The 25,291-nt window shown below is 25.9% G+C and overlaps 3 protein-coding genes across 4 annotated transcripts; 2 read left to right on the forward strand and 1 right to left on the reverse strand.

The window, feature by feature from the left end:
• The first annotated feature begins 27 nt into the window (after window positions 1-27).
• Window positions 28-6,491, forward strand: LOC114126746 (nuclear pore complex protein Nup93-1-like). Its single transcript, XM_027990755.2, has 3 exons — window positions 28-1,622; window positions 2,085-2,167; window positions 3,554-6,491. Exon 3 carries the CDS (start codon window positions 3,565-3,567, stop codon window positions 6,094-6,096), a length of 2,532 nt encoding a protein of 843 aa, XP_027846556.2. The 5' UTR covers window positions 28-1,622; window positions 2,085-2,167; window positions 3,554-3,564; the 3' UTR covers window positions 6,097-6,491.
• Window positions 6,492-8,780: 2,289 nt separating this feature from the next.
• LOC114126757 (borealin-like) lies at window positions 8,781-12,388 on the reverse strand. The gene is made up of 6 exons (XM_027990762.2): window positions 11,806-12,388; window positions 11,619-11,740; window positions 11,356-11,470; window positions 10,685-10,797; window positions 9,512-9,706; window positions 8,781-9,444 (listed from the first exon to the last, which is right to left on the reverse strand). The coding sequence occupies exons 1-6, from the start codon at window positions 11,930-11,932 to the stop codon at window positions 9,316-9,318; spliced, it is 801 nt and encodes a 266-aa protein (XP_027846563.2). The 5' UTR covers window positions 11,933-12,388; the 3' UTR covers window positions 8,781-9,315.
• A 1,208-nt stretch (window positions 12,389-13,596) lies between these two features.
• LOC114126754 (V-type proton ATPase 116 kDa subunit a 1) lies at window positions 13,597-25,291 on the forward strand. Of its 2 annotated transcripts, none has more exons than XM_050204684.1 (18): window positions 13,597-13,712; window positions 15,527-15,792; window positions 15,890-16,066; window positions 16,367-16,495; window positions 18,511-18,632; window positions 19,566-19,692; window positions 21,211-21,387; window positions 22,594-22,806; window positions 22,879-23,029; window positions 23,097-23,236; window positions 23,317-23,556; window positions 23,629-23,738; window positions 23,829-23,953; window positions 24,032-24,150; window positions 24,263-24,370; window positions 24,458-24,668; window positions 24,755-24,926; window positions 25,126-25,291. In XM_050204684.1, exons 2-18 carry the CDS (start codon window positions 15,676-15,678, stop codon window positions 25,226-25,228), a joined length of 2,541 nt encoding a protein of 846 aa, XP_050060641.1. In that variant the 5' UTR covers window positions 13,597-13,712; window positions 15,527-15,675; the 3' UTR covers window positions 25,229-25,291. The 2 variants fall into 2 exon arrangements, with proteins under 2 accessions (XP_050060641.1, XP_050060642.1); XM_050204685.1 differs by having other exon boundaries at window positions 13,658-13,704.

A 25,291-nucleotide genomic window follows, 5' to 3' on the forward strand; every position in this document is an offset into this window, starting at 1 on the left:
AAACGTCTATGATATGAGTTATAACTTCTAAATATATCACATATTTACATTCCAACATTTCATATGATTATAACTATATTAAAACATATAAATATATAGATGAGTACATTGTAAATCTTTATTTGTCCTATATTCCTATGTATGTATTATACAAGCGAAAATGTCAGAATATAGAAGATATTGAACAAGTTCAATTATGTTCCGAACCTATGTTGATACAAGATGCTTGTATTAACCGTCGAGTTCCCCTAAAAACCAATAGAAATTAATATAATAATATTCAAAATGTTATGGAAATCACGTAAAACTACAGACATAATATCTAACACATTACATAGTATTACAGTAACATCTAAGAAATCTTTTATGCAATTATGCGTCTATTATTATAATACCTACCATTAAGTACACACAGGAAACTAGGTTTTGCTCTGCACAAATTTATTTTCGAGTATTAACCTCTAAAATAATATAATTAAACACAAACTACACTTACCCTCAAAACTCCTCGTCATTGAATTTGAATTGAATTGAATTTCCGTTGTTAGCCAACTAATGACCATGTCTGTGTGTATACTGACTTGATTAATGCCAAACGAAAAAACGATTCTGAGCGATTTGTGAAGGAGACAGAAAATTTTGTTTGTCTTTCCATGATAATTAGTAATTATTACTAATTACTTATATTATACCTAGGAACTAAAAAGTAATAAGAAGACGCTACACCCATCTACGTTGTCTTCTACAAACATAGGAACGACATAGTTAAATCCGTTTCACGCGGGCAAAGACCAGTGAGACCACTCAGGCTGTAAACTGTAGTCCAAATTAAGCAACAAGATTTTCACATCGGAAAGAGGAGATTTTTGATTGCGCAATATCGTTTTAATTTTTTTGATATCAGAATTACGAAAAACCAATTGCTTTGGTGTTTTTCAAATTTGAATAACTTTTTTTGTGGTACCGATATCGAAAAAATAAAAACAAAGTTGCAGTATTTGCCCAGTTCAAAATCTCCTCTTTCTACTGTGAACATTTAGTTGCTTAATTTGAAATACAGCCAGTCAGCCTGCGCGGTCCTTGCCCGCGTCAAACGAATTTTACCTTGTTGGTTGTACATTTGTAATATTGTAAGTCGGTGACAATGGAGCGTATGCATTTCTCATAACATTTCTAACCATCTAAACACATAAGCAGTCTTGAATCAGTTGAATCTTAATATTTTAAACTGCCGCACTTGGATTTGCCCCCAGCACGAGTAAGATGTTTGATGGCGTACAATATTTTTTGTCGTCACGACATGGCCTACACTGCGCGTATATCACTATCATTTTATACTCGGCTTTTGTATATCGGTCTGTAGTTGATATTGTTGATAATAATTTAAAAACGTGAACGTAAATAATTTTGAATTTCTTGATTCTTCACGACGTTCCTCGGCTTTATCGTCGTTTTACGTTATTACTTATTTAATATTTTTATTGTTGGACGTCTTGTTTAGTCGTCTGCGTAGGATAAACCATTATTAACCGTTTAAATATTGTACATTTTCAACCGATCATTGGTATTTGGTTTGAGAAGAAAAACTTTCATCATTGAATGTTTTGCACTTCGATTTGCAGGTAAAAATTTGATATTATATATATTCAAGAGTTTCGTGTTCACAACTGCTCTTCGTTTTTCGCGGAATACGTGATAAATAAATGTTTTCCTTTGAATTCAGTCTGCGACACAACTCTTATTATTAACATCACAGTTCCTTACTAATCGACTATTAAATTATATAAGATAACAAAACTTAGAAAAGAAAATATATTCGATACGTTTTCAAGTTAATCACATCTCCAAAAGTGCAAAATAATGATATAAATTTATAGTTAGTATCAATTATTAATATACACATACATTTTTTTATACCAGTAGGTATGTCTTATTATTTTTTTTTATTTTATTAATTTTATTATTCAATACCTAATACCTATTCCAGCTAAATGTTCCTACATAGGATCTCTTGTAATAAAATTTGAAAATTATTTAGCTAATAATAAATTATCAATGTTTTATCTAATACTTATTATTTTTAGAATAATGAAATTAAAAATCCAACTGATCCATTAAGTTACAAGAAAGTTTATATTAATAACAAAAACGAAAACAGTAATAATAAGTAAGTATATTATTATAAATCTCTTTTTTAATCATAATTTTAAATTGATAAAACTAATAGTTATGTTTGTTTAAAAATCGCTAAAAAATCGAATATAATAAAACAAAAATTAGTTGCTTTTTATCATAGTTAAGTTAATTGCAATTTACAAATATAAAATGAAGTCTAGCAAGCAACTCTTATGACTTGTTTCTCGAGATAAGATGATTAAAAAGATTTTTGCGCCAGTAGGTATATTTAAACTAATTAATTAGGTAACATTTTGTATACCCAAAATATTAGTTTGGCATACAATAGTTTAACATTTTAGTTTTTGATCATTTTTTTTACAAATTTATAATATTTCATAAAACTTTATTTTGTTTTCTTATGTGTTTTAAATTTTTTTCTATAAAAAATCTATTTACAAATATAATATATAATAATAATATTTGTATATTATACACAATAAGCAAATAGATTTAAAAGAGAAACAGAATATAAAATTTGGACTAAAAATTAAGATTAAGGAAGCTTAACGTGTATTTTTGTATACATTTTGATAGAAAATAAAATACTTTTATGGTTTAACTATATGACATAATATCCCTGATAAATTGTTGACAATGACCATTTATTACTTTTAAATGTTCAATTTTTATTAAATTAAATTAATATTTGACCATTTTTTATTGTAATATAGTTTTTAGTACATACAAATTCGAGTCTTAATAATAATTTAATAGAGTTTTCATAGTATATTAAATTATACTCTATGTAATTATTATTTTTGAAAATGTTAAAAATGACTATACAATTATTGTATAATTAAAACTTCAATCCAAAAATTATATTTGTTACTCATTGATGTTAGATTTGTCGCGATTACTTGGAAAAAACTATTTTCAATAATTTAAATAATGATGTAAAGAGTCTAATAATAATAGTTTATGTAAAAGTAAATCTAATAACTCTAATAATGTTATTTATAAAAATCAAAGTAATAAAATAGTTAATAATCTTGATGAGAATGTATGTATTGATAAAATTATAAAAATTCAATTTGTTTAACAAACGCAATTAAATGTATCAGGAATATATTATTATATATATATATATAAAACTAACTACTCCTTAATCTTTAATTTATCATATTTATATTTAATTAATTTAGTATTACTTTATTATGTAATGGTATAAGTATTTTACTATAAACAAATTATGATATCCATGAACTCCGTATACCTACTAGATACAATCTTATAGCTCAGTTGGTGTACGTATCAGCTATTAATAATGTAATTTATTGTAACTATATAACTGTAATTGATTTGGCTAAAATAAATAAATAAAAATGTATGAAATAATATTTAATAATTTTATTAAAAATAATTCCTTATTTTTTAGATCTCAAAAACATGGCCACTTCTGATCTAGAATATTTACTATTGCAAGGGCAAAAACTTTGCAAGGATACTGATACATTTAAGCCAGTATCAAAAATACATAAATCATTACGTCAGTTATGCCGGAATGCTGATCATGCCCCAAAACAATCAAGTAGAGGAAATGATGAACAATGTGCAAAAGAATTTCTAGCAAACCGTGGTCTAGATCTTTCTGGCTACTCTAATGTTCTTAAAAAATTATGTACATACCGTGACAATGTTATCACACCATGTGATTCTAAACCAGTGATGGACTATTCCAGTAGTGTAGAATCCTTGATGGGAAGACACATTGAAGACTACATCAATAATTTAGAAGCGAATGATAACAAAGATGCTGATGATTATTTACAAGATCTTCCAATGAGCTGGAAGAACATTAAAAAAGGTATTGTTTACAACGAATTTGCCTCGGATTCATATGATGTATCATTTTGTCTTCAGAACTTATTAACTACCAAAAATACATATTTTACATTTGATCCTAGTCTCAATAATCCCAATGAGTCAGCTTGTAATTTTCCTTTTATCAATGATGTCCAAAACTACATTAAGGCAAAAGAATGTAATGAAACAAACAAAGAATTAATTGAATATTTCTTAGAAACTATACATAAGAGTAATACCTATAATGCAACAGTAGCTCATATTTGGAATGTAGTTAAGTACATGTACAATATAATTCCACAAAAATCGCCATATGGATCATTTAATGAACGTTTTTCGGAAGAAAATCAAACAAGACTTGTCAAAAATGCTAAGAGCTATCTAGAGGATAAATACCAAGCTTTTCTCATAAAAGAGACTAGACATTTAAATATTGCAAATGATGATAATTACATGGCGGCTGTTGTAAGTTCTTATGTATTTATGAACACTGGTAGACCAGCAACACAACAAAATGATTTTCACGTTGATGAACAATCAATTTGGCCATTGCTTTACTATAGTTTAAGATGCGGAAGAATGGATGTTGCTAATTATTTCATTAAGAAATCTGGTTTAGCATTTGATGATCTATTAAATGTATTTATTCACTTAAAAGAAGCAAATTTTACAGAACGTATTGCTTCCAATATTGGTATTACTTTGAACAAATATTACAGAACTCTTCCAGCGTATGATAATGCATTCAGGAAAACCATATTCTCTTTGTTGGGTATGGTGGAAGCCAACATAGAGAAAAAAGCTGTGTCTAAGACAATTGAAGACAAACTGTGGATGTTGTTAGTTGAACATTTTGCGAGCAAGTACATGGAAGATTCAAATGGATTAGATTACTGTTCGTTACAAAGATATATCTTAGACAACGGTAAACCTTATAAAGAACAGCCTCATGTGTACTTTGAGTTATTATTTTTAATTGGGCAGTTTGAAAGCGCAATAGACTTCTTATACCGTAGTGTCGAGTTTTCCAACCACGCAGTGCATATAGCTATTGCATTAAACGAAAAGAATTTATTAGCCACTCCTGAATATTTACAAGCTCCATTTTTATCTAATGAGAATGTTGATGTTAAATTTGTGCGCCTGAATTATACAAGATTGATTTTATTATTTTGCAATGAGCTTAAATCGAACAATCCTCATTATGCTACATATTATTATTATTTCTTAAGAAATGTAAAAAGTCCAACTCTAACAGAAAATTTGTTTCACAAGTGCGTTGCAGATCTTGCAACATCTTTTGATGGGAACATGTGTGATTGGATGTTTGGATGTTTAGATGATAATATGAAAGAAAACAGCATTTTACACAGTATCTTTGATATTGACACTATTAAAGCTATAATTGATAAAACATTAGAATTGACTTTGGAGAAAAATAAACCCGAAGTTGCTTTTAAACTTTACAGCTTGGCATCAGATAAGGCTGCATATGGTGTTATGAATAATATACTGAGTTTTGCTATTTACAATTATTATGATGTTTTTGGTCGTGCTATGACTGAAGATAAGTGTATTGTCAATAAAAACTTTTATGACCGCATTTACTCTTATTTGAAAGAGTTGAACAATAAACAATTATGTACACAAGAACCAATTGGTCCCATATTAACATTTAATGTCTTACGTAACATGTACTTATTTTTCTATTATTCTTCTCAACATAAATTTCTCACAGCCATTGAAAAAGCCAATGAAACAGGTCTAGTACCATTAAGCAGCGAAGATGCAAAACAATGTTTAAATAATTGTACCAAGCATGGTGAAATTATACAAAGAAACATAAATAATTTTATTAAGTCATTAGTTAGTGTATTATGTAAAGAACATTCTAAAATTTTAAAACATCAAAATACCTCTATGGAAGAAGATTCATTAATTGAAGAAGAAAATAGTGATGTTTTTGATCAAACCAGAGAAATTGGATGGACAAAACGGAAACTTCAGAAAACCATTAGAGTTATATATTTATTCACTGCAAAGTTACCTGTACATATTGCTCTTGATGCAGTTGAATACATTTCAAACAATGCATCAAGCATGCAACTAGACTGAGAATTATAAAAAAATGTACATAGGAGATAAAATATACATTTTATTTATATTTATATACTTGATAAAAAAATTTTTTAACAATATATGAACGAACCAAAATATTTTTCATTCAGTCAAAGTCTTTAATGTATACATATTCATTATTTAATAAGGATAAAAATTGTATAATTATGGTTTATTTCTGAATTTCTTATATAGTTGTCTGTTGATAATCTCCATTTAATATTTTTTTGCAACTGCATTAAAAAAAATAACTATTATTATTTTTAATTATTATAGTGAACAATTTTGTTTTAATTTTGATAATAATATAAGGCATTTTAAAGATTGTATGTGTGTATTCTGTAAAGATTTTCTTTTAAAAATGAATATATTCAAAAATATTAGAACAAATACATTTTTTAGCTATTTAGTTTATTACAACTTAAAGTACTTACCTTATAATTAGGGAACGGATTTATATGTAATAAAAATACAAAAATATTTACATAAATATAGAAGTATAATTTACACCCGCTTAGAAATATATGTTACACAAATTTGGGCAACAAAAAATTGTATGCATTGATGGAACTCACAGACTTAATGGTTATGATTTTGAATTAGTAACATTAATGGTTATTGATAATTTTGGCTCAGGTTTTCCGTGTTGCTTCATGTTTACAAATTTGAAAGATACCTATACTGTAATGTTCTCAGCTATTAAAGATGTTATAGGTATAATACAACCGCAAACATTCATGTCTGATATTGTTGAAACATTTTACTTGGCATGGGAAAATATCATGGGGCCAGTCCCTCATCGCCTTTTATGTTCATGGCATATTGATAAGGCTTGGCGACAAAATTTAACTAAGATTAATGGTTGTCAACGTAAAGAAAAGCAATCTACAGTATACAAGTCTTTAAAGGTTCTTCAAACAATGTCTTCTGAAACAAAATTTAATCAGAGTTTAAAGGAATTTAGTAGTGTAATGAAAAATGACCCCAATACTAAGGAATTTGGACTATACTTTGACAGAACATAATATGGAAATAGAACTTCTTCATGGGTTTAATATTATAGAAATGGCTTAGGAATCAACTGCAATATGCATTTAGAATCTATGCATATGTCAATAAAATATCATTATTTAAATGGGTGTAAAATTGGACGCTTAGATAAAAGTATATTAATAATACAACAGTATACTAGGGGTAAAAAGTTAAAAGGATGGTGAAATTAACTAAGGGTAAATCAACCATTAGAATCCAAAAGATTAAAAAAAGAAAAATCTAAAGCATTTGAATGAATCTTAAAATTAACTTTGACAATAATACCTGGAATGTGGAGAGTGAAAATGTACCAAATCAATACATTGTATACTTTATACATTGCAAAACAAATGAATAATGAAATATGTTGTACCATGGTGTACACGCTCTGCATGTAAAATATGTATTCATACATTTGAATGTTCATTTTTAAATTATTCAATCAAGTCTATAATTTGTAAATATATCTACTTTATTGCCTTAAATATAATTGAATCATAAAATAAATTACTTGAAGATCTTACAAGTAATTTGTTTACCACACATCCTACACAAGAAACAGATGCAGATGTCACAGTGACTTCAACCAAAACAAACAAACAATCTGAAACAGAAGAGTTAGAAGTTCACATGAAAACTTTGGGTAATCCTAAAAAATATGAAAATATATGTGCTAAATTTAAAGAAAAAGCCACAAGTATTATAAATAAAATTACCTTTATTCAAAATCCAGAATATCTTAAGATGACCATGCAATAGTTAGAAGCCCTTGATGCTAATATGCAAAAAAATGCATTTTTTATTTTTGTATTTAAACTCATCAATGTATAGAACAGATTTCTAGCTTGGTCTGCTATAAATTGAGAGCATACAGAAAAATATACAACCCCTACAACTTCCGAGCCCTAATAATAATATATATATTATTATGTGTTTAATGCATAGACCTTTTACTCAGACTTTACTTGAGTAAAAGGTCTATAGTTTAATGTATAATATCATCAACATTTAAAATAATTAAACACACCTTAGGCCTTCACCATTTTCCTTTGAACATTAATCTAACAGAACTTAAACATCCTGCAGTCAGGTATTTTTTAGCACCGTTTGCAATCTACACTCCTTAGGAATAATATTTTAAAAATATTCATTTTTTATTTTTATTGAGACTATAGATATAGTACATACCCAATAGTCATTAGACATTTCCCATAAACAGGCTCAAACCATGGACCACCATATTAATTATTACTATTACGAGAACTTAATATCATTTATTATTTATCTACTTGATAAGATAAAAACAGAATTAAATGAATTATATAATATACATGAAATTCACCTTTTTCTTACTCCCTTGCCATCAATAAATTCAGCTGTAACAAAGTAATCATACATCATGTAGAGAGAATTATGTAGAAATGAACAATAAGGCATAGACTTTATGAAATAAAAAATCATTCATGATTTTTACCAATTAAAGGTTAAATTAATGATAGATTAAACGATTTAAACATACACACCATCTAAATTATATCTATAAACAAATAATAAAATGATTATTGAAGTTGTTAACAGTTGTAATATTAAGGTTCTTAACCCCTTCATAAAACATTTCGATTTTAAAAATAAAATGAATAAAATCTTAATTCAAATTTAAAACATCCTCCGTGTTTCTTAATAATTTATTATAATTTCATTATATACTACATAATAAAATATTAAGTCCTTTTCAAACTACATTTTTTTAATTAACATAATTCTTAACTAAAATTACTCAACCTAGAAAAATATTATTTTTATATAAATTTGCAGGAGTATATAATAAAAATTACCTTTGCATAAAAAAAATTTAATTTAAAACACAAGTATAATATTTAACATTAAAAATACACAGTATAGAAAATATATAAGTGTGTTAGTTATAATATTACAAGACTTAAAATGTATCTTTACTTATCACTTCATTTGAGGTGAATTTGTTTTTCATATTTAACATATTGTTAGTAAATATTATTTTTTTTTTATTTGGATAGAACAAATTAATACATTTATAATTAAACTTATATTAATATTGAAAACATTAATTAATATTAAAAAAATGTAATTATAGCAGTAATAACTACATTGTATGGTTTCATCTTCTGTAATTTCTTCAGTAGAATATACATTCTTACCATGTACTCACAAACCTCTTCTATTCATTTTCAAAAGCCCTTCAATGTTTCCCTTGAGAAGAAGTAATTCATTTTTAGTTTGTTCATCAAATGATATATCCATAGTAGCACCAGCTCTAGGTAATATTGATAGAATCTAAAAAAAATAACAAAATTGTGTAAAATTTCTAGGCCAGATATGTTGAGTTTTAAATTGTAATTACATTTCCATTGGCTAACGGTACACTAACTGTGGCCATATCATCCCTAGAAACAGATGAAACCATGAGTGGACTTCCAGTCATTGAAAGTGCAACCTCTCCTTGGTTTGGACGCCGCATCATTGATATTGGTTCATGCATATTAACTTTTGGTGTAACTGTCGCTGAAGCAGGTACAGGTAGTCGATTAATTGGAGTCTGAAATATATATATATATTTTTTTAATAAAATTTAATTAAGTACATATTTTTTAAAGAAAAATACTAAGAAATCTGTCTAATAAGCATCTGCTATCTAAAATTTAAAAATTGCACCAATAGTCAATCGAATCAATATGCTAAAATAGGCTAATAAATTATACTATACTTTTTGTAAATATGTTTAATTAAAATCTAGTTATTATTAGTTATTATGAAACATTTAATTACTTAAAGTTCTGAGCTTAATCCAAGTATTAGCCCAATAATATTTTATTTTAAGATTTAAGAGGCCATCCTACCTGTATGTATAGTCTCTAATATATTAAGCTTTACGCTCAGAAGTTCCAATTTTGTGTTGTAAGCTTTAAATTAGAATATATTGATCTATTATGAAACTTAAGAACTTAAACATTATCTGTGTTCTTTAATTTTTAAGCAAGTTATAAGAATTTTTAAATATTAATATTTTACATGGGTACCTATTACCTATTCATAATTTCAATACATAAAAATTAAATTTAAAAAACCACAGATTATGTTCAAAGCTTTAAGTTTCATAATAGTTTAAGTCCCTAATATTAAAACTAACAACAAACAATTGGAACTGCTAAACATATATTTTAGTGTTGAGTTAGTAAAACAAATAACAATTGTTAAAATTGTCATCCCACGTACAAATAGGGTATTAAGAAAAATATATTGTTAACAACATTATTTTCTAAAATGTAAATATTTAATTGTGTCTTGAAGTAAAACACGATTAAAATTAAAATAGTTATACATTATGTAGGTAAAAGGATAAATCAATTTTATCTATTTACAATTATGTTATCATACAAAAAAACAAGGTAATTTCTTATACCAATGTTAAAAACTTATACAAGACTGCCAAGAGTATTATACATTTTATGATTCATTAAGACAACTAATACAAATAAGTATTTATCTAAATAAATTCTTTATATATTATAATTACTTTAAATCTAGAGTCTGATTCAGTTAATACTGGCTTATCAGCAGCATGACGCGTTGCACTACGGTGTTTTGTTACTGTGGCAGAACCATTGGTCTTAGATGTTGAACTAGACACTAAAAAAATAAAATTTATAATTAGATCCTTTAGTTTAAACCAAATGTTTGAAACTTATCTGCATGTAATACAAATATTATAACTACTTTAACTTTTTTTAAGCACTCAAACTAACTACTTAGTATTAAGTAATTAAATTGTAATTAACTGGAAGGTTCCGTGACCATGAGTAATAGTTTCTATGCTCCATGATATATTATATTAATTGTACCTACAATCATAGGCGGAGCAACAGATGTACAGAGTATGTAATAGCACTCCATACATAAAAAAAAATTCTTTGCTTATAACGTTTTAAATTCTGAGTAGAGTAAGTCATTGAGTATAATATATGATACAAGTAAACTGACAATTTTTAGTTTTTTTAATAATTGTATATTGTGACTTATGATACTAAATTCTATACATAGTATAGTAAAACACTATAATATTTTACAATGCTCAAATCAATGACTATAGAACCAAAATATATGAAAACCATTTTGTAATTAATTCATTTGAAAATGAATAATTGAAAACAAATGCTAAAATATTTACAGTTTTAAATAAGAACTTACTACTTTTTTGTCTAGTGGTCCTATTTACTGTAGCTGCTTTGGTAACTGGTCTTGAAGGACGTTCCACTTTTGTTTTAGTTCCACTATTGGATTTTATTGGATGTTGCTTAAAAATCTGTAATAAAATAAAATATGATTAACATCTTCTGTACAATATGATATGATAGTATAATATTATAATATTATATGGTTTAAATTTAATAGGTATCTAAGTTTAATATGTTCTATAATAAAATAGATTTAACGGATGTTATAAAACTTACAGTGTCATAAAGATTATTATTTAGTAAGTCACCCAAATTCATTTTTGTCATTAAAAATGAATTTTCAATTAAATTTCTTTGGTTATCAAAAATGTCTGAAAAATAATCTTCAATATTTTGTTCTGAAAAACAAAAAACAAACATAAGTTAAACACACAGGTTTGATTACAAACACAATTTATATTACTTTCACAATCAAATTCACTCAAAATTTCTTTCATATTTTTCGATTGGTTGGCCATCGTTGCATTCACAGCAGTCATGTTCATGTCTGCAGATGAACGCTTGACGGTTCTTCTCTTAGTACGTGGCATTTTAGATCAATGACCGGTAAAGTTAATAAATGTTATTTTGTGAGTGAACTGTAGTAAGACTTGATGCGAAAGAAACGATAAAAGAGTTGTTCACGACTATTACTTTATATAAACGCAAAATGTATAGACACTAAAATAGTAAAATGATTTCTAACCGAACTCTAGTGTGACAATTGCAATATTAAAACATTTAAAACTAAATAGTAGATTGTAACTTGTCAGCCGTGTTATGTTGATTAAGCTAGACCTGTAATCTTTGGTAGTCGTATTGTACAAGTCGGACCAGATACTATAAAGGTAGGTAGTCGGCGGATTAAAAAACACAGAACATTACTAACAACTACACAACAACACAATCGGACATCACTGTCCACTAAATCAGTAAAAAATAAAAATACTACACGGTACACATGTACAATCGCATTCGACATTCGACAATGGCAAATGGCATTTTGAATTTTCATAATCACAATTCTGAGCAACGGATCAACGATCTACCGCGCCATCTACCGTCGAAAAGCCACTGAGCAAATGACCGTTATACCAGAACCACGGACGTATAATATTATATACGTATATACAAGAGGATCTAATCGACGGGGGATTAAAATGACACAAGAGGATGTAATTGACCAGGGATTAAAATGATCACAAAGATTTTGTAAGCTTTAATTTAATTTTGTATTTCTTAATTATTATAATGCGTCATAAAAAATAAAATACTTTGTAAGTTATTATATCGCAGTAACTTTATAATACAGTTATGATCTATATAATACATTATTTATTTATTTATTAAAAATACGGGCAAGAGCCACATACAATTCATTTAGGTAAAAATTTTAACAAGTGGTAATTAATATAATTAATTAATTAATATTAATATAATAACCTAATGTTCAAAATATAAGGTACGCATAAATACCTAACGTACAATAAACCGCACAAATAAAGCTTTCAAATTGTTATTTTGTTTATTTTCAATGCTAAAAAATTGAAAGGTAAATGAGATTGTTGTGCTTTTCACTTGTCAATTTGTCATCTAAAAAACTCATAGCTCATAAGTCTGATCACCATATCATTATGATCTTTAAATTAATTAGGTTGGAAATGCACAATATAAATTTCTATAAAATTAATTTGTAGTAAGTTATACATTTCTATTGGTTGAGAGTTTTGACTCGTATAATTTGGTAATTTGTATTGATTAGAGGTATTTTATAAAGTAGGTAGGTACCTAAAAGGGAAAAAAAGTCCACTGTAAAAACGTACCCGTATTAATCTTATAAAAAAAAAACACGAGTATACACTATACATTAATTAGGTATTAATTATAATTTTTTTGAAAGCAATTATTTAAGTTAAAAGTAAAAAAAAATAATAACGGGTTGTTTTTATCATTTATGCCAAAGCACTCGTCATATGCGAAGGTATACAAAAACTATGTAGGTTTAGAGACTAAATATCGCACAGGAGAGGATTCAGCCATTTTGTGCTATGTTTTATGCTTAGCTTTTGTCATGTCAACTGTCAAGCAATGAATGGATTATCTTAAAACTATTATAGATTCACTATCAGTAAACCGCATATTTCAATTTTTTTATTAATATTTTTTTCCATTTCTGTACAAGTTATAGCCTCCATGTCTCGTCCATATTCTAAAAACTTCACATAGATATACATAATAAATCATAAACCGTATTTATACGACTGGTAAACTACAGAAGGTACATCTCATTTTGCATACATCAACTGACCAAAAAGGAGAAGCAGTAAGTCGGTAAGCATTTTTACATCGTTTTTTAAGCTTTTGATCTTTTAAAATCTCAAATAATTATTATTTAGCTATAAACATTTTATCATTTTTATCACGTTTTATTTATCGTCACCGTCATTCCGAGTTCATTAGGTTGGGCAGCGGCATGTGCGTCGGATTGGACAAAATCATATTCGCTGGTTTCGCAACCTAACAGCCAAAAATATTTAATACAATTTAAAAGTTTACATATAAAAGCTATCGCCCGAAAAAGACCCAAGATGGGTACAGTAATAAGTTATAACTAAGAAAAAGAAACCAATTATTCACCATCAATAGAGGAGAGTGTTAACTGTGTCATGACGTTTTTATTTTTTCGATAAGACCAATACCTATATTAAAAGTTATTTAAGTTAGTAAAGTATATACTAAAATCAATGGTAAAACGTAAAAATATCTGATTTTTTAAACTATTATAACTTTTTTTTTATTCATTATATCAAATAAATAAAAACGCTACTACACACAAAATATTATCCTCTATATTGTATACATATTGAGTGTCTCTACTAGGATTACAGACCAAGTGGTTCTTACCCGCCCAAAACGGTTTTAAAAAATATAATAGAATAATAAAATTTACGAAAGTGTGGAAAGTACGAAACTCTTAAAAGTTGTAATTCATTATTTAATTTGGCAGTTGACTAATATAATTTAACCAATTAACAACATTTAGAAATTACAAATACAAATTACCAATATCTAATAATAGTATCATTATCAAAATAAATAAGTATAAATTAAAATTGTAATACCTATATGTTATTCCAAATTAAATATAAATAATTTTAATGTAAAAAGTTGTATACTTAGCATAGACATATGCTTATGATTTATTATGCATATTGTATTTTATAATTGTAAAATACATTTTAAATATTATAGACATAACATAAATAAAAAAACATTATTTAAATGTTAGCAATGTACAAAAATAATTATATAAAAGTGGCGATTAAATTCTTCGACCCTGCGTGCTTATGCAATTTTCATATTTTTTTATTTTTGTCGAATTCAATCAATAAGAAATAAAATAGTTACTATTTGATTCCTCATAAGACAATAAATTAATGATGAAAAATACTTTACTAATTTTTCCTGTTGCTTCATGAAGGCTAATTCAGCTTTAGTAGGAAGCACATGGTATTATGGTAATTTTTGGGTACTTTTTCCCCTTCTGATTTTTTATTCGCTTTTTCTTGTGTTTTTTCTTTATTTTTATTTTTATTCTTTTTTCTGTTTAAATTAAAATAATTTATAATATATATAGAACATATAAGGACTAAGTAAATTAAATAATACAATAATTATATAAATATAATATAATAATAATTTATTTATAATATTTTAAGTTATAGGGATTTTTTATAAAATGATTAACCAGGAATAAGCAAATCTTTTTATATCTCATCTCAAAAATAGCTTTTTACCTAATCCAAATGCAAGCATTGCAATCTGCAAGCATTACCTAGGCCATATTATGTACCTACATCATAAAAAAATCACTAGATAATTGTATACTCTCTCAACGAGCTTCCCACAAACTATAACTTAGTCTTTTAGTTTAGTTATTTTTGTGTCCAAAGACACTTTTAGTATAAAAAATGCCCCAATCAAACTTATTAACCTCGAGAGAGAGGTTTTTGGAAATAAATTGAATTTTGGCGAGTCAAAAGTAGAAACTTCTTAATAATTTTTATAATAACTGTGGAAAATAATACAATATAATATGTTAAAATTTTAATAATATTATTAGAATAATTGTTTCGTTATTTTAGTGACCAAAAAGTTGGATCTCCAATATATCTGTTGTTTATTGACTATTGTCGTCTGGCGACAAGTTTTAAACCGTTAAAAATATCTGCGACGACCGCAGATCTGCTAAGACGTTTATATATCGGAGAACGCTCACCTCCGAACTGTAGCAATGGGATCGCTGTTCCGCAGCGAGGAAATGGTCCTGTGTCAGTTATTTTTGCCGAGTGAAGCCGTTTATTCTTGCTTATCCGAACTAGGAGAATTGGGCTTGGTTCAGTTCCGGGATGTTAGTATATAAATAATAAGGCAGCTAATTTTTTCTTCTAATTTTTGGTAATCATATTTATTTTGCTTTTTCATTTTCATTTTTTCTCGATGGTCAGTTGAATCCTGATATGAATGTTTATCAACGGAAGTTTGTCAGCGATGTTCGCCGCTGCCATGAAATGGGACGTAAACTCATGTATTTGAGAAAGGAGATTAATAAGGATGGAATACCTGTGATGGATACAGGTGAAAATCCCGAAGCCCCTCAGCCCCGTGGAATGATTGACCTTGAAGTAATTCATCTGTCAATTACTTATAATATACCTATTTATTTTTTTATTCCATAATATTATAGTATATCCTTCATTCTACTTCTACTTTACTTTCACTCCAATGTATATGTTTCTATGTATACATTTAAATAGAAGTTTATTTTGTATTCAAGTTTTAAAATTTAAAATAACAAGAATTAAAAAGTACATTTCCATTATAATCTATAATTACACTAAAATTTAAAGAACCTTGAATATTTTATTAATCTTATTACTTTTGTAGAATTTTTAAGTTATTTTGTTTTGTATATTTTATTTTAGGCTATCTTAGAAGAATTAGAAAATGATTTAAGAGAAGTAAATAATAATGCTGAAGATTTAAAACATATTTTTCTTGAGTTAACAGAACTCAAACATATCTTAAAAAAAACTGAAGTAATCTTTAATGAGGTACCTAATTTTTTTTTTAACTTACTATTTTTAAAATGAATATTTGAAGTTCTCTAAGTAGGCTTCTGCTGTATAATAATAATTAGCAATACCTAAATTAAATAAAAAATTGTTAGATTAGTTAAATATGCATTTATGTCTATTAGGTACTAATTAAAATAATATTTCCATAAAATGGATGGTACCTAGTTGTCGAGAAATTTTAAGACAAATAATATGCTATTATATTATAATGATTTCATAAGTTTCAGTATCTGGCAACATCAAATTTAACAGAAAGCACCACACTGGCACACTATAGTTGGATCTTAAAGTTTTTATTTGGATTTCTATCATTTTCTTACTTCACTGCATTTTTTTATTCTTATGATTAGATTAGCATTTTTTTTCTACTTTTTAATTGCTTGAAAGTGTTATCAATTTGTACTTTATTTTTAATTGTACAAATGTAGGATTTGCAAGCTGTTCCTTTTAGCTTATAGAAAAAAAATCATAATTTTTAGTTGGGTATTTAATTCATAAAATTATAAATAAGTTTGAATTAAATTTTATTTATAACAAATTTAATAGGTAGTGATTCTATATAGTGTTTGGAATTATTTAACTAAAATATATTATATATTGTATTAATCCAAAATATATTCCCCCAGTTCTTTATTAAATTTTTAAAGAATATATATTAATCTATCCTCTAAAATGTATTGTTGCCAAATAATATTTTAAATAGTATTTTATTAGGTTTAGGTATAGTATGAACTATATGTTACTGCTTATAATTTACATGTTTGCATCTTCTGTACAGTTAACATAACACCGCACTCTCATTCTCTTTTAACTGTATCATTAATGAAAAAAGCTATTTCTCAATATTTATTTTTATATCCTTTTTTTCGATGGTGAAATGATAAGAGAATAAAAAATGATGGAGATTTCATCTGTTATGTGGTAGAGGTAAAAGAACAGAATACATGTTATTCTGTAGCAGAAAAATATTTAAGAAAAATAATTTAAGTATTGTATGTATAGTAAACTCTTATTTGACAATGTTAACTGGTATAATATATGTACATAAAAAAAAAAAATTGCATTAATATTTTTAATTTTGGTATAGATTATTATTTAAAATTTTTGTACTTCAATATAGGCATTTAAATATTAATAATATTGTTTATTTTTATGTCATTGATGATTGGAATTATATTATCATGTTTAAAATGTTTTTTATGTTATTTGGTTTTTGGTTTTTAAATTAAATTTAAAAATTAATCTCTATCAATAAAATCTTTAATTTTTCAATCCTATGTATGCATGTCATAGTAATACATTACATATCATTAAGATTAACAGTATAAAGATATTACGTTAACATGGCAAGATAATTTTCATTTAAAGCATGCATTTTTTGACGTGGGTAATATAAGTTATTTAAACAAACCTTTACTCAAATTATTAAAGTATATTGTTAAGTCATTGCGAAAATAAATATATTTTATTAGTAAGAATCCATTTTGAGCTTTTCAAACTATTTATAAATTACCTAGATTATTTTTTTAAATCATTAAACAAATTATATCAATTTTCAATAATCACTTTCATAATATTAGTTTACCTACTTTACACTATGACTATTGTAAAAAGGGAAACTTGAAGTACAAAGTTTCTGCTTTAATTATTTATTGATCATTTTTATTAACTAGTTATGCTTTTTAAGCTTTCTTATTTTATTTGTTTAATTTTTATTATTAGTAAGCATTAAATGTTGTATTATACCTACCTAAATGTTCTACAAACTTCATTTAACACAGGTTTATACATTTTTATGAAGCAAATAATTATATTATTTATTAAAAAATACATTAGTGTAATGTATATTTTTTTATTTTGATGCTGGCTTTTTCATACAATCATTTTTATCATATAATTACTATAAAAAAAATATTTGTCTGTTGTGGTGGTGTGTGTTCATGTGTCGTCCTTATGTGCACATGTGTTGATGTGTGTGTATGTTTTGTCAGGTTAATCAGCAAATGGGTATCGCAGTTGCTTCGCAGACGGCTGACCCAAGTTGGGAGGACGAGCAAGTGACACTGCTAGGCAAAGAAGGGCTTCGCACCGGCGGTCGTGTTTGCTCATTAGGGTACGGTTTTACAATATTTTTATATGTAATATTGGTTTTAAATGTTTTAATTGCTATATACTTTGATATTCTATTCAATAAAATCATGTAATCTGTGAGATTATAAATATACTATTATTTAGGTATTCCACTCAATAATTAATCTGGGGTTCAAAAATATTGAAAAGATAAGAGTCAAAATTTGAACCAGAAAAGATTGGGAACTACTATTTTAGGTAGATTCTCTAAATGTGTTATTATGATCTTATGGGTTTATTGACTAGTTCTGATTTAACATTTTGTGAATTTTCTTAGTAATTAATATTTATATTATCCTTATTAGTTACAAAAATTCACTATCATATTAATTCCAATACTATTTTTATAATGGATTTAATTTAATTTTCTAATTCAGGTTGTTTTAATTGTTTTATTTATTTTAATGTATTGAAAGTTTTATATTTAGATTTATAACAATGCTTATAACTGTTTTTTGAAAATCTGTTTATAAAAAAGCTGAATAAAACCTTTATTTTCATTTTTTGACACTAGCTGTAGCCAAAACCAAGAGCTTACACGCAACAAAAATATTCACGAGAATTCACACACATGGAATTTTTGATCATGTATTGAAATTATTTCAATTGAAACTCGATAAATTGAAATAATTATTATTTTATTTTTTCTTTAATAAATAAAAAATTATCGAACATTTTTATTTATAATATGAACAAATGAAACTTTAATATGTATGTAATATTATATTATTAGCTTACCTATTATCTAAAAATTATTTTATTCTAAAAAAATATTCCACAATTATACCATAATTTTAGTTTTATTTACTTACAATTTTAATAGTCTGGCTAATATGGTTTTGTCTTCATTGCTTTAATATGTCTAATAAATGTTAAACTATGTTTCATAAACTAATACTTAACTTTAAAACTAAAGATTTGTAGCTGGAGTCATACTACGTGAAAAAGTTCCTAAATTTGAGACGATGTTATGGCGTGTATGTCGTGGAAATGTATTTTTGAGACTGGCAGAAATTGAAACTCCATTAGAAGACCCATTAACTGTAAGAATAAATTATAGTAAAACAATAAATAATATTAGGTTATATATATACGGTGAAATCATTTTTAAAAAATTGTATAACTTTAATAATTATTTTTAAATACATAATAAAAATGATTGGTCAATTTTTTATGTATAAAAAAATGGTTCAAGTACATAATTGCTCTATTATACAGTAAGTGTCAAGTGTACAATATTGTCATTGAGTAGGTCATCGTAGATGTATTATATATGTATTAAATTAAAATTCAATGATAAATAATTGCATGTAAAAAAACAATCTTGAGTAAAGATGGTCTGTCAGCCTTAATACTACACTCTGTCTCACAAAAAAAAGAACTGTTTTGCTTATATAGACTGATGATGACTGACTAGAATGCTTTTGACTGATACCAATGTTATTGACATGTTAAATAAATGGAGGAAACATTTTGGTTGGGACACATTTTACTTCTCTTACAGTAATTTATTTTATTATTATTGTAATTAATATGGTAGGTTGATTTCAATTTTAGCAGACATCACATTTATTATAAAATTAATTATTCTAATAGTATATTATATTTATCTCATATATAATTTTTTATTAAATTGTTAGTCAATATAAGTTTACCATAGAATGGTTTGATTAGGGTTGAATAGGTTTATGGTATAAATACTATATCAGCAGTACCTAACTTAAAATGTATCAAAATATTTTAAAAGTTTCATCAAGTATAGAAAGTGATAATTTACTTAAACAGTAGAATGTTACAAGTTTCAAACATGTTACAAAAGTTGATTGCTGATTTACGACTACGAATATCCAATTACATAAAAACTAAACTACAGACATTTATAAAAGTAATGGTAGAATTACGCTCAACTTTTTTTTATAACTCTTATGAGCAAAACTTAAATTGAATAAGTTAATAGTTTAATTTAGTTTAAGATAAAATTTAATTTTTAACTACCAAATATTTTTAAAATGTTCGCTATTTTGTTGAATTTGTTTTAAATTCTAACTTGAAACATTCTTAAAAAAATATTTTTAATGTATGCTTAATTTTTTATAATATTTTAATAAAATAACTGTATTAGAATTTCTTTAAAAACAGTTTATGAGGAACCTTGTATTAAATTTTCAAAATATTAGAACTAGCAAAAAATTTTTTCCTCATTTATAAAAATTAATAATACAAACATTTAATAAAAGATTATTTATTATTAAATTATAATGGTAAAAATTAATTTTGTCAAAATCTGGTTTTGAATAAAAATTTGTTTTCTCTAATTTTTTTTTTTTTGTTCTATCCTTCAATTACTACCTAGTACCACTTTTCTTTCATAATAGATATTAAAGTTAAAGATTAAATTATACTACTCTAAAAATTAATGATAAATAAATATTATTTTAACATCAATACATTTATCGTTCTGTTTAGAATCTAAATATAATATTTTTGATTTAATTTCTAAAACTTAGTGACTATCAAACAATAAATTGTATGCATTTGTAATAAAAATTTTTTAACTTTAGAGAAATCCAGTTCACAAATCCATTTTCATAATATTCTTCCAAGGTGATCAACTGAAAACTCGAATACATAAAATATGTGAAGGATTTCGTGCCACACTATACCCATGTCCTGAAACTCCATCTCAACGTCGTGAAATGGCTATGAAAGTTACGACACGAATTGAAGATTTAAATACTGTATGTAATTTTTAACTTTTGTCAAATGTCAATTTTTTAGCAAAAAATCTATTATATTTATTATAGATACTGGGCAAAACACAAAAACGTCGTCATCGTGTGCTTGTTGCTGCTGCTAAAAATATAAAAAATTGGTTTATTAAAGTTGTTAAGATCAAAGCAATTTATCATACATTAAATTTATTTAATTTGGACGTCACACAAAAATGTTTAATCGCCGAATGTTGGGTACCTTTACTTGATATTGAAACTATACAATTGGCTTTACGTAGAGGAACTGTAAGTCTTACAAAATTATAACAAATTAATATGAAATGTATCTTGAATTTTTTAACTTAATATTTTTATAGAAACGTAGAGGTAGTTCTGTATCACACATATTAAATAAAATTAACACATCTGAAGATCCACCAACTTATAATAGAACAAATAAATTTACAAGTGGTTTCCAAAACTTAGTGGATGCTTATGGAATTGCTAGTTACAGAGAAATAAATCCAAGTAAACTTCATAATATAAAGTATTTCAATTCAAGTTAAATAACATTTATATTATTTTTTAATTCCGTCTTAACTTTTTGAATTCTGGCATGGTTAGAATATTGAAAAATGAAATAGCCAAGGTCTTACTTAATTTGTTATAAACCAGTTTTAAGCCCCGATTTATATATTATATATTTGATAAGAAATAATTGTGAACACTAATTGGCATTACAAATTTATTTTCTGATTGTCTATTGAAGTATCAAATGCATAGTAATTATAAAATATATTATAGGATTACATTTCTTAAATATATTAAGAGTGTTTTCAATCAGCATTTCCCTATAAGTAAGTTTACTTGGTTTTATTTTTATTTTATGACATATTCATAAAAATTATTCAAGTACAACTGATAACGTATACAATTCTTTGTAAATACTATACTATCAATGAATCAATCACATTTTAAAATTATTTTTAGTATATTGTAATATGATTGGAAATCATTGTTCTATATTTAATGGCAATTTAATATTATGTTTATCAATAATATCATTAATTGTGAATGTATTTTTTACTAACCACGAATATCATTGAAACTTAACATATTGCATTGTGTTAGTTTGTAAATAAGATTGTGGTGGAGGATTTAAAGACTGTATGTAATTTTTAACTTTTGTCAAATGTCAATTTTTTAGCAAAAAATCTATTATATTTATTATAGATACTGGGCAAAACACAAAAACGTCGTCATCGTGTGCTTGTTGCTGCTACTAAAAATATAAAAAATTGGTTTATTAAAGTTATTAAGATGAAAGCAATTTATCATACCATGAATTCATTTAATTTTGATGTCACACAGAAATGTTTAATTGCTGAATGCTGGGTACCTTTACATGATATTAAAATTATACAATCAGCTTTACATAGAGGGATTGTAAGTCCTTATAAAATTATAATAAATTAATATGAAATGTATCTTGAATTTTTTAACTTAATATTTTTATAGAAACGTAGAGGTAGTTCTGTATCACACATATTAAATAAAATTAACACATCTGAAGATCCACCAACTTATAATAGAACAAATAAATTTACAAGTGGTTTCCAAAACTTAGTAGATGCTTATGGAATTGCTAGTTACAGAGAAATAAATCCAAGTAAATTTCATAATATTAAATATTTCAATTAAAGATTAGTACCACTTATGTTATTTTTTAATTTCAGCACCATTTACCATAATCAGTTTTCCATTTTTGTTTGCTGTGATGTTTGGAGATCTTGGTCATGGATGTTTGATGGTTTTGTTTGCTGCTTTTTTAGTTTTACGTGAAAAATCATTAGCTGCAAAAAAAACCGACAATGAAGTATACATATTATATTATATTCTTCATAAGTACATAAAAATTTGAATTTTTTTTTTATAATTTAATATTATTTATTTTAGGTATGGAATATATTTTTTGCTGGACGTTACATAATATTACTTATGGGTCTTTTTTCTATGTATACTGGTTTTATATACAATGATATATTTTCTAAATCAATCAATTTGTTTGGATCATATTGGCATATAAACTACAATCAATCAACTGTAATGGTTAATAAATGTTTACAGTTAAATCCTTCATTATCATCAAATTATGATCAAGTTCCATATCCAGTAGGACTTGACCCTGTGTGGCAGGTAAAAAAAATGAATGGTATTACAGTCGACTACTAAATGGTTTTATATAAAAATTAATATTTATTTTTCTAGTTGGCATTAAACAAAATTGTGTTTTTAAATGCATATAAAATGAAAATTTCCATTATAATTGGTGTATTACACATGTTGAGTGGCGTGTGTTTAAGTTTGTATAATTATATGTAAGGGTATTAAAATATTTTTACTTTTATTGATTGACATTTCCATAATAATTGTATTAAATATTATTTAATAAACAATTCAATTTTCAGATATTTTAAAGATCGGCTTTCTATTTATTGTGATTTTATTCCACAAGTGATATTCTTAACATTTCTATTTCTTTATATGGTTTTGTTGATGTTTATTAAATGGATATCGTATGGACCACAAAACGGTATGTAAAGCTATTTAGCTATAGGTAGTATTTAATTATTTTTATCAATAATCTATAATTAATTGAAAATATTTATAGATTTTCCTCATAGTCCTGCATGTGCACCATCAATTTTAATCACATTTATTAATATGGTGTTATTCAAAGAAGCTGATGAATTAAAAAATTGTAATACAATTTACATGTTTGCTGGACAAGTAACTAAATTCCTTAATGCATTATCTTTTAACACATTCAATAAAAAATATATTATTAAGTTTTTGAGTGAATATTACATCTACTTTTATAAATATATAATATTTTCTTTAGGGTGCTGTGCAAAAGATTTTAGTCATTGTAGCACTTTTGTGTGTACCAATTATGTTGCTTGCCAAACCTATATGCATTATGCGTCAACAGAAAGATAAATATGCACAAGTAAATTATTTATAATATTAAATAAAATAAAAAATATAAATATTTATTAAGTATTAATACATCAATTATATTTTTACTCTTTTGCAGTTAGCTAATGTTCATGCAACAACTGAAAACGGTGATGCAGGTGCTGGTCGAGTAGTTCAACAACCATCACCATCAGCTGGTGGACACGATGAAAATGAGATCGGTGAACTCTTTATTCACCAAGGCATTCATACAATTGAATTTGTACTTGGATCTATAAGTCATACAGCTTCATACCTTCGCTTATGGGCTCTTTCTTTAGCTCATGCACGTAAGTCATACATAGTTATTTCATATTTGTATCATTCGCTGTTCATTGTACATCAATTCAAAAAATATTTTTAAAAACTTTTTTAGAATTATCTGAAGTGTTATGGAGTATGGTGATGACTAAAGGTCTGATATTGAATTCATGGATAGGTGGAGTTTGGTTGTGTTTTGTCTTTGGTTTTTGGGCAATACTAACAGTCGGCATTCTTGTGCTGATGGAAGGTCTTTCTGCATTTTTACATACCCTTCGTTTGCACTGGTAAAATAATTTTTTTATTGAAACATTTCAAAAGAAACTATAAAATTAATTATTATTTAATAATTTTATGAGTTACATCTAAAACATTGATTTGAATAAGTTGTTAAATTATGTTTGTACTTCTTTTTACTTCTTAATTAATACATAGGTATTTAATACATTTATAATTTAACATTAATGTAATATAATTTTTTTTTAGGGTTGAGTTCCAAAGCAAATTTTACAAAGGACTTGGTTATGCATTTACACCATTTTCTTTTGAACTTATTATAAATCCTGCTTGGAATGAGGTTGAAGAATAAATAAAAATTTAATGTTTTGGGATCACATAATAATATGTATAATATAATATCTGTCATCTATAA

The sequence above is a fragment of the Aphis gossypii genome, chromosome 3 (genome assembly GCF_020184175.1).
Source record: "Aphis gossypii isolate Hap1 chromosome 3, ASM2018417v2, whole genome shotgun sequence".
Taxonomy (NCBI): Eukaryota; Metazoa; Arthropoda; class Insecta; order Hemiptera; family Aphididae; genus Aphis; species Aphis gossypii.

Excerpts from the sequence above, each read along its gene's own strand:
- LOC114126746 (XM_027990755.2), top strand. The coding sequence starts at position 3,565 with ATGGCCACTTCTGATCTAGAATATTTACTATTGCAAGGGCAAAAACTT.
- LOC114126757 (XM_027990762.2), bottom strand. The coding sequence starts at position 11,932 with ATGCCACGTACTAAGAGAAGAACCGTCAAGCGTTCATCTGCAGACATG. Across the intron at positions 11,741-11,805 it reads GAGTGAATTTGATTGTGAAA|AACAAAATATTGAAGATTAT; the intron begins GTAATATAAATT and ends TTTGTTTTTCAG. Across the intron at positions 10,798-11,355 it reads GACCACTAGACAAAAAAGTA|TGTCTAGTTCAACATCTAAG; the intron begins GTAAGTTCTTAT and ends TTATTTTTTTAG.
- LOC114126754 (XM_050204684.1), top strand. The coding sequence starts at position 15,676 with ATGGGATCGCTGTTCCGCAGCGAGGAAATGGTCCTGTGTCAGTTATTT. Across the intron at positions 24,669-24,754 it reads TCTTTCTTTAGCTCATGCAC|AATTATCTGAAGTGTTATGG; the intron begins GTAAGTCATACA and ends AAACTTTTTTAG. Across the intron at positions 24,927-25,125 it reads CATACCCTTCGTTTGCACTG|GGTTGAGTTCCAAAGCAAAT; the intron begins GTAAAATAATTT and ends ATTTTTTTTTAG.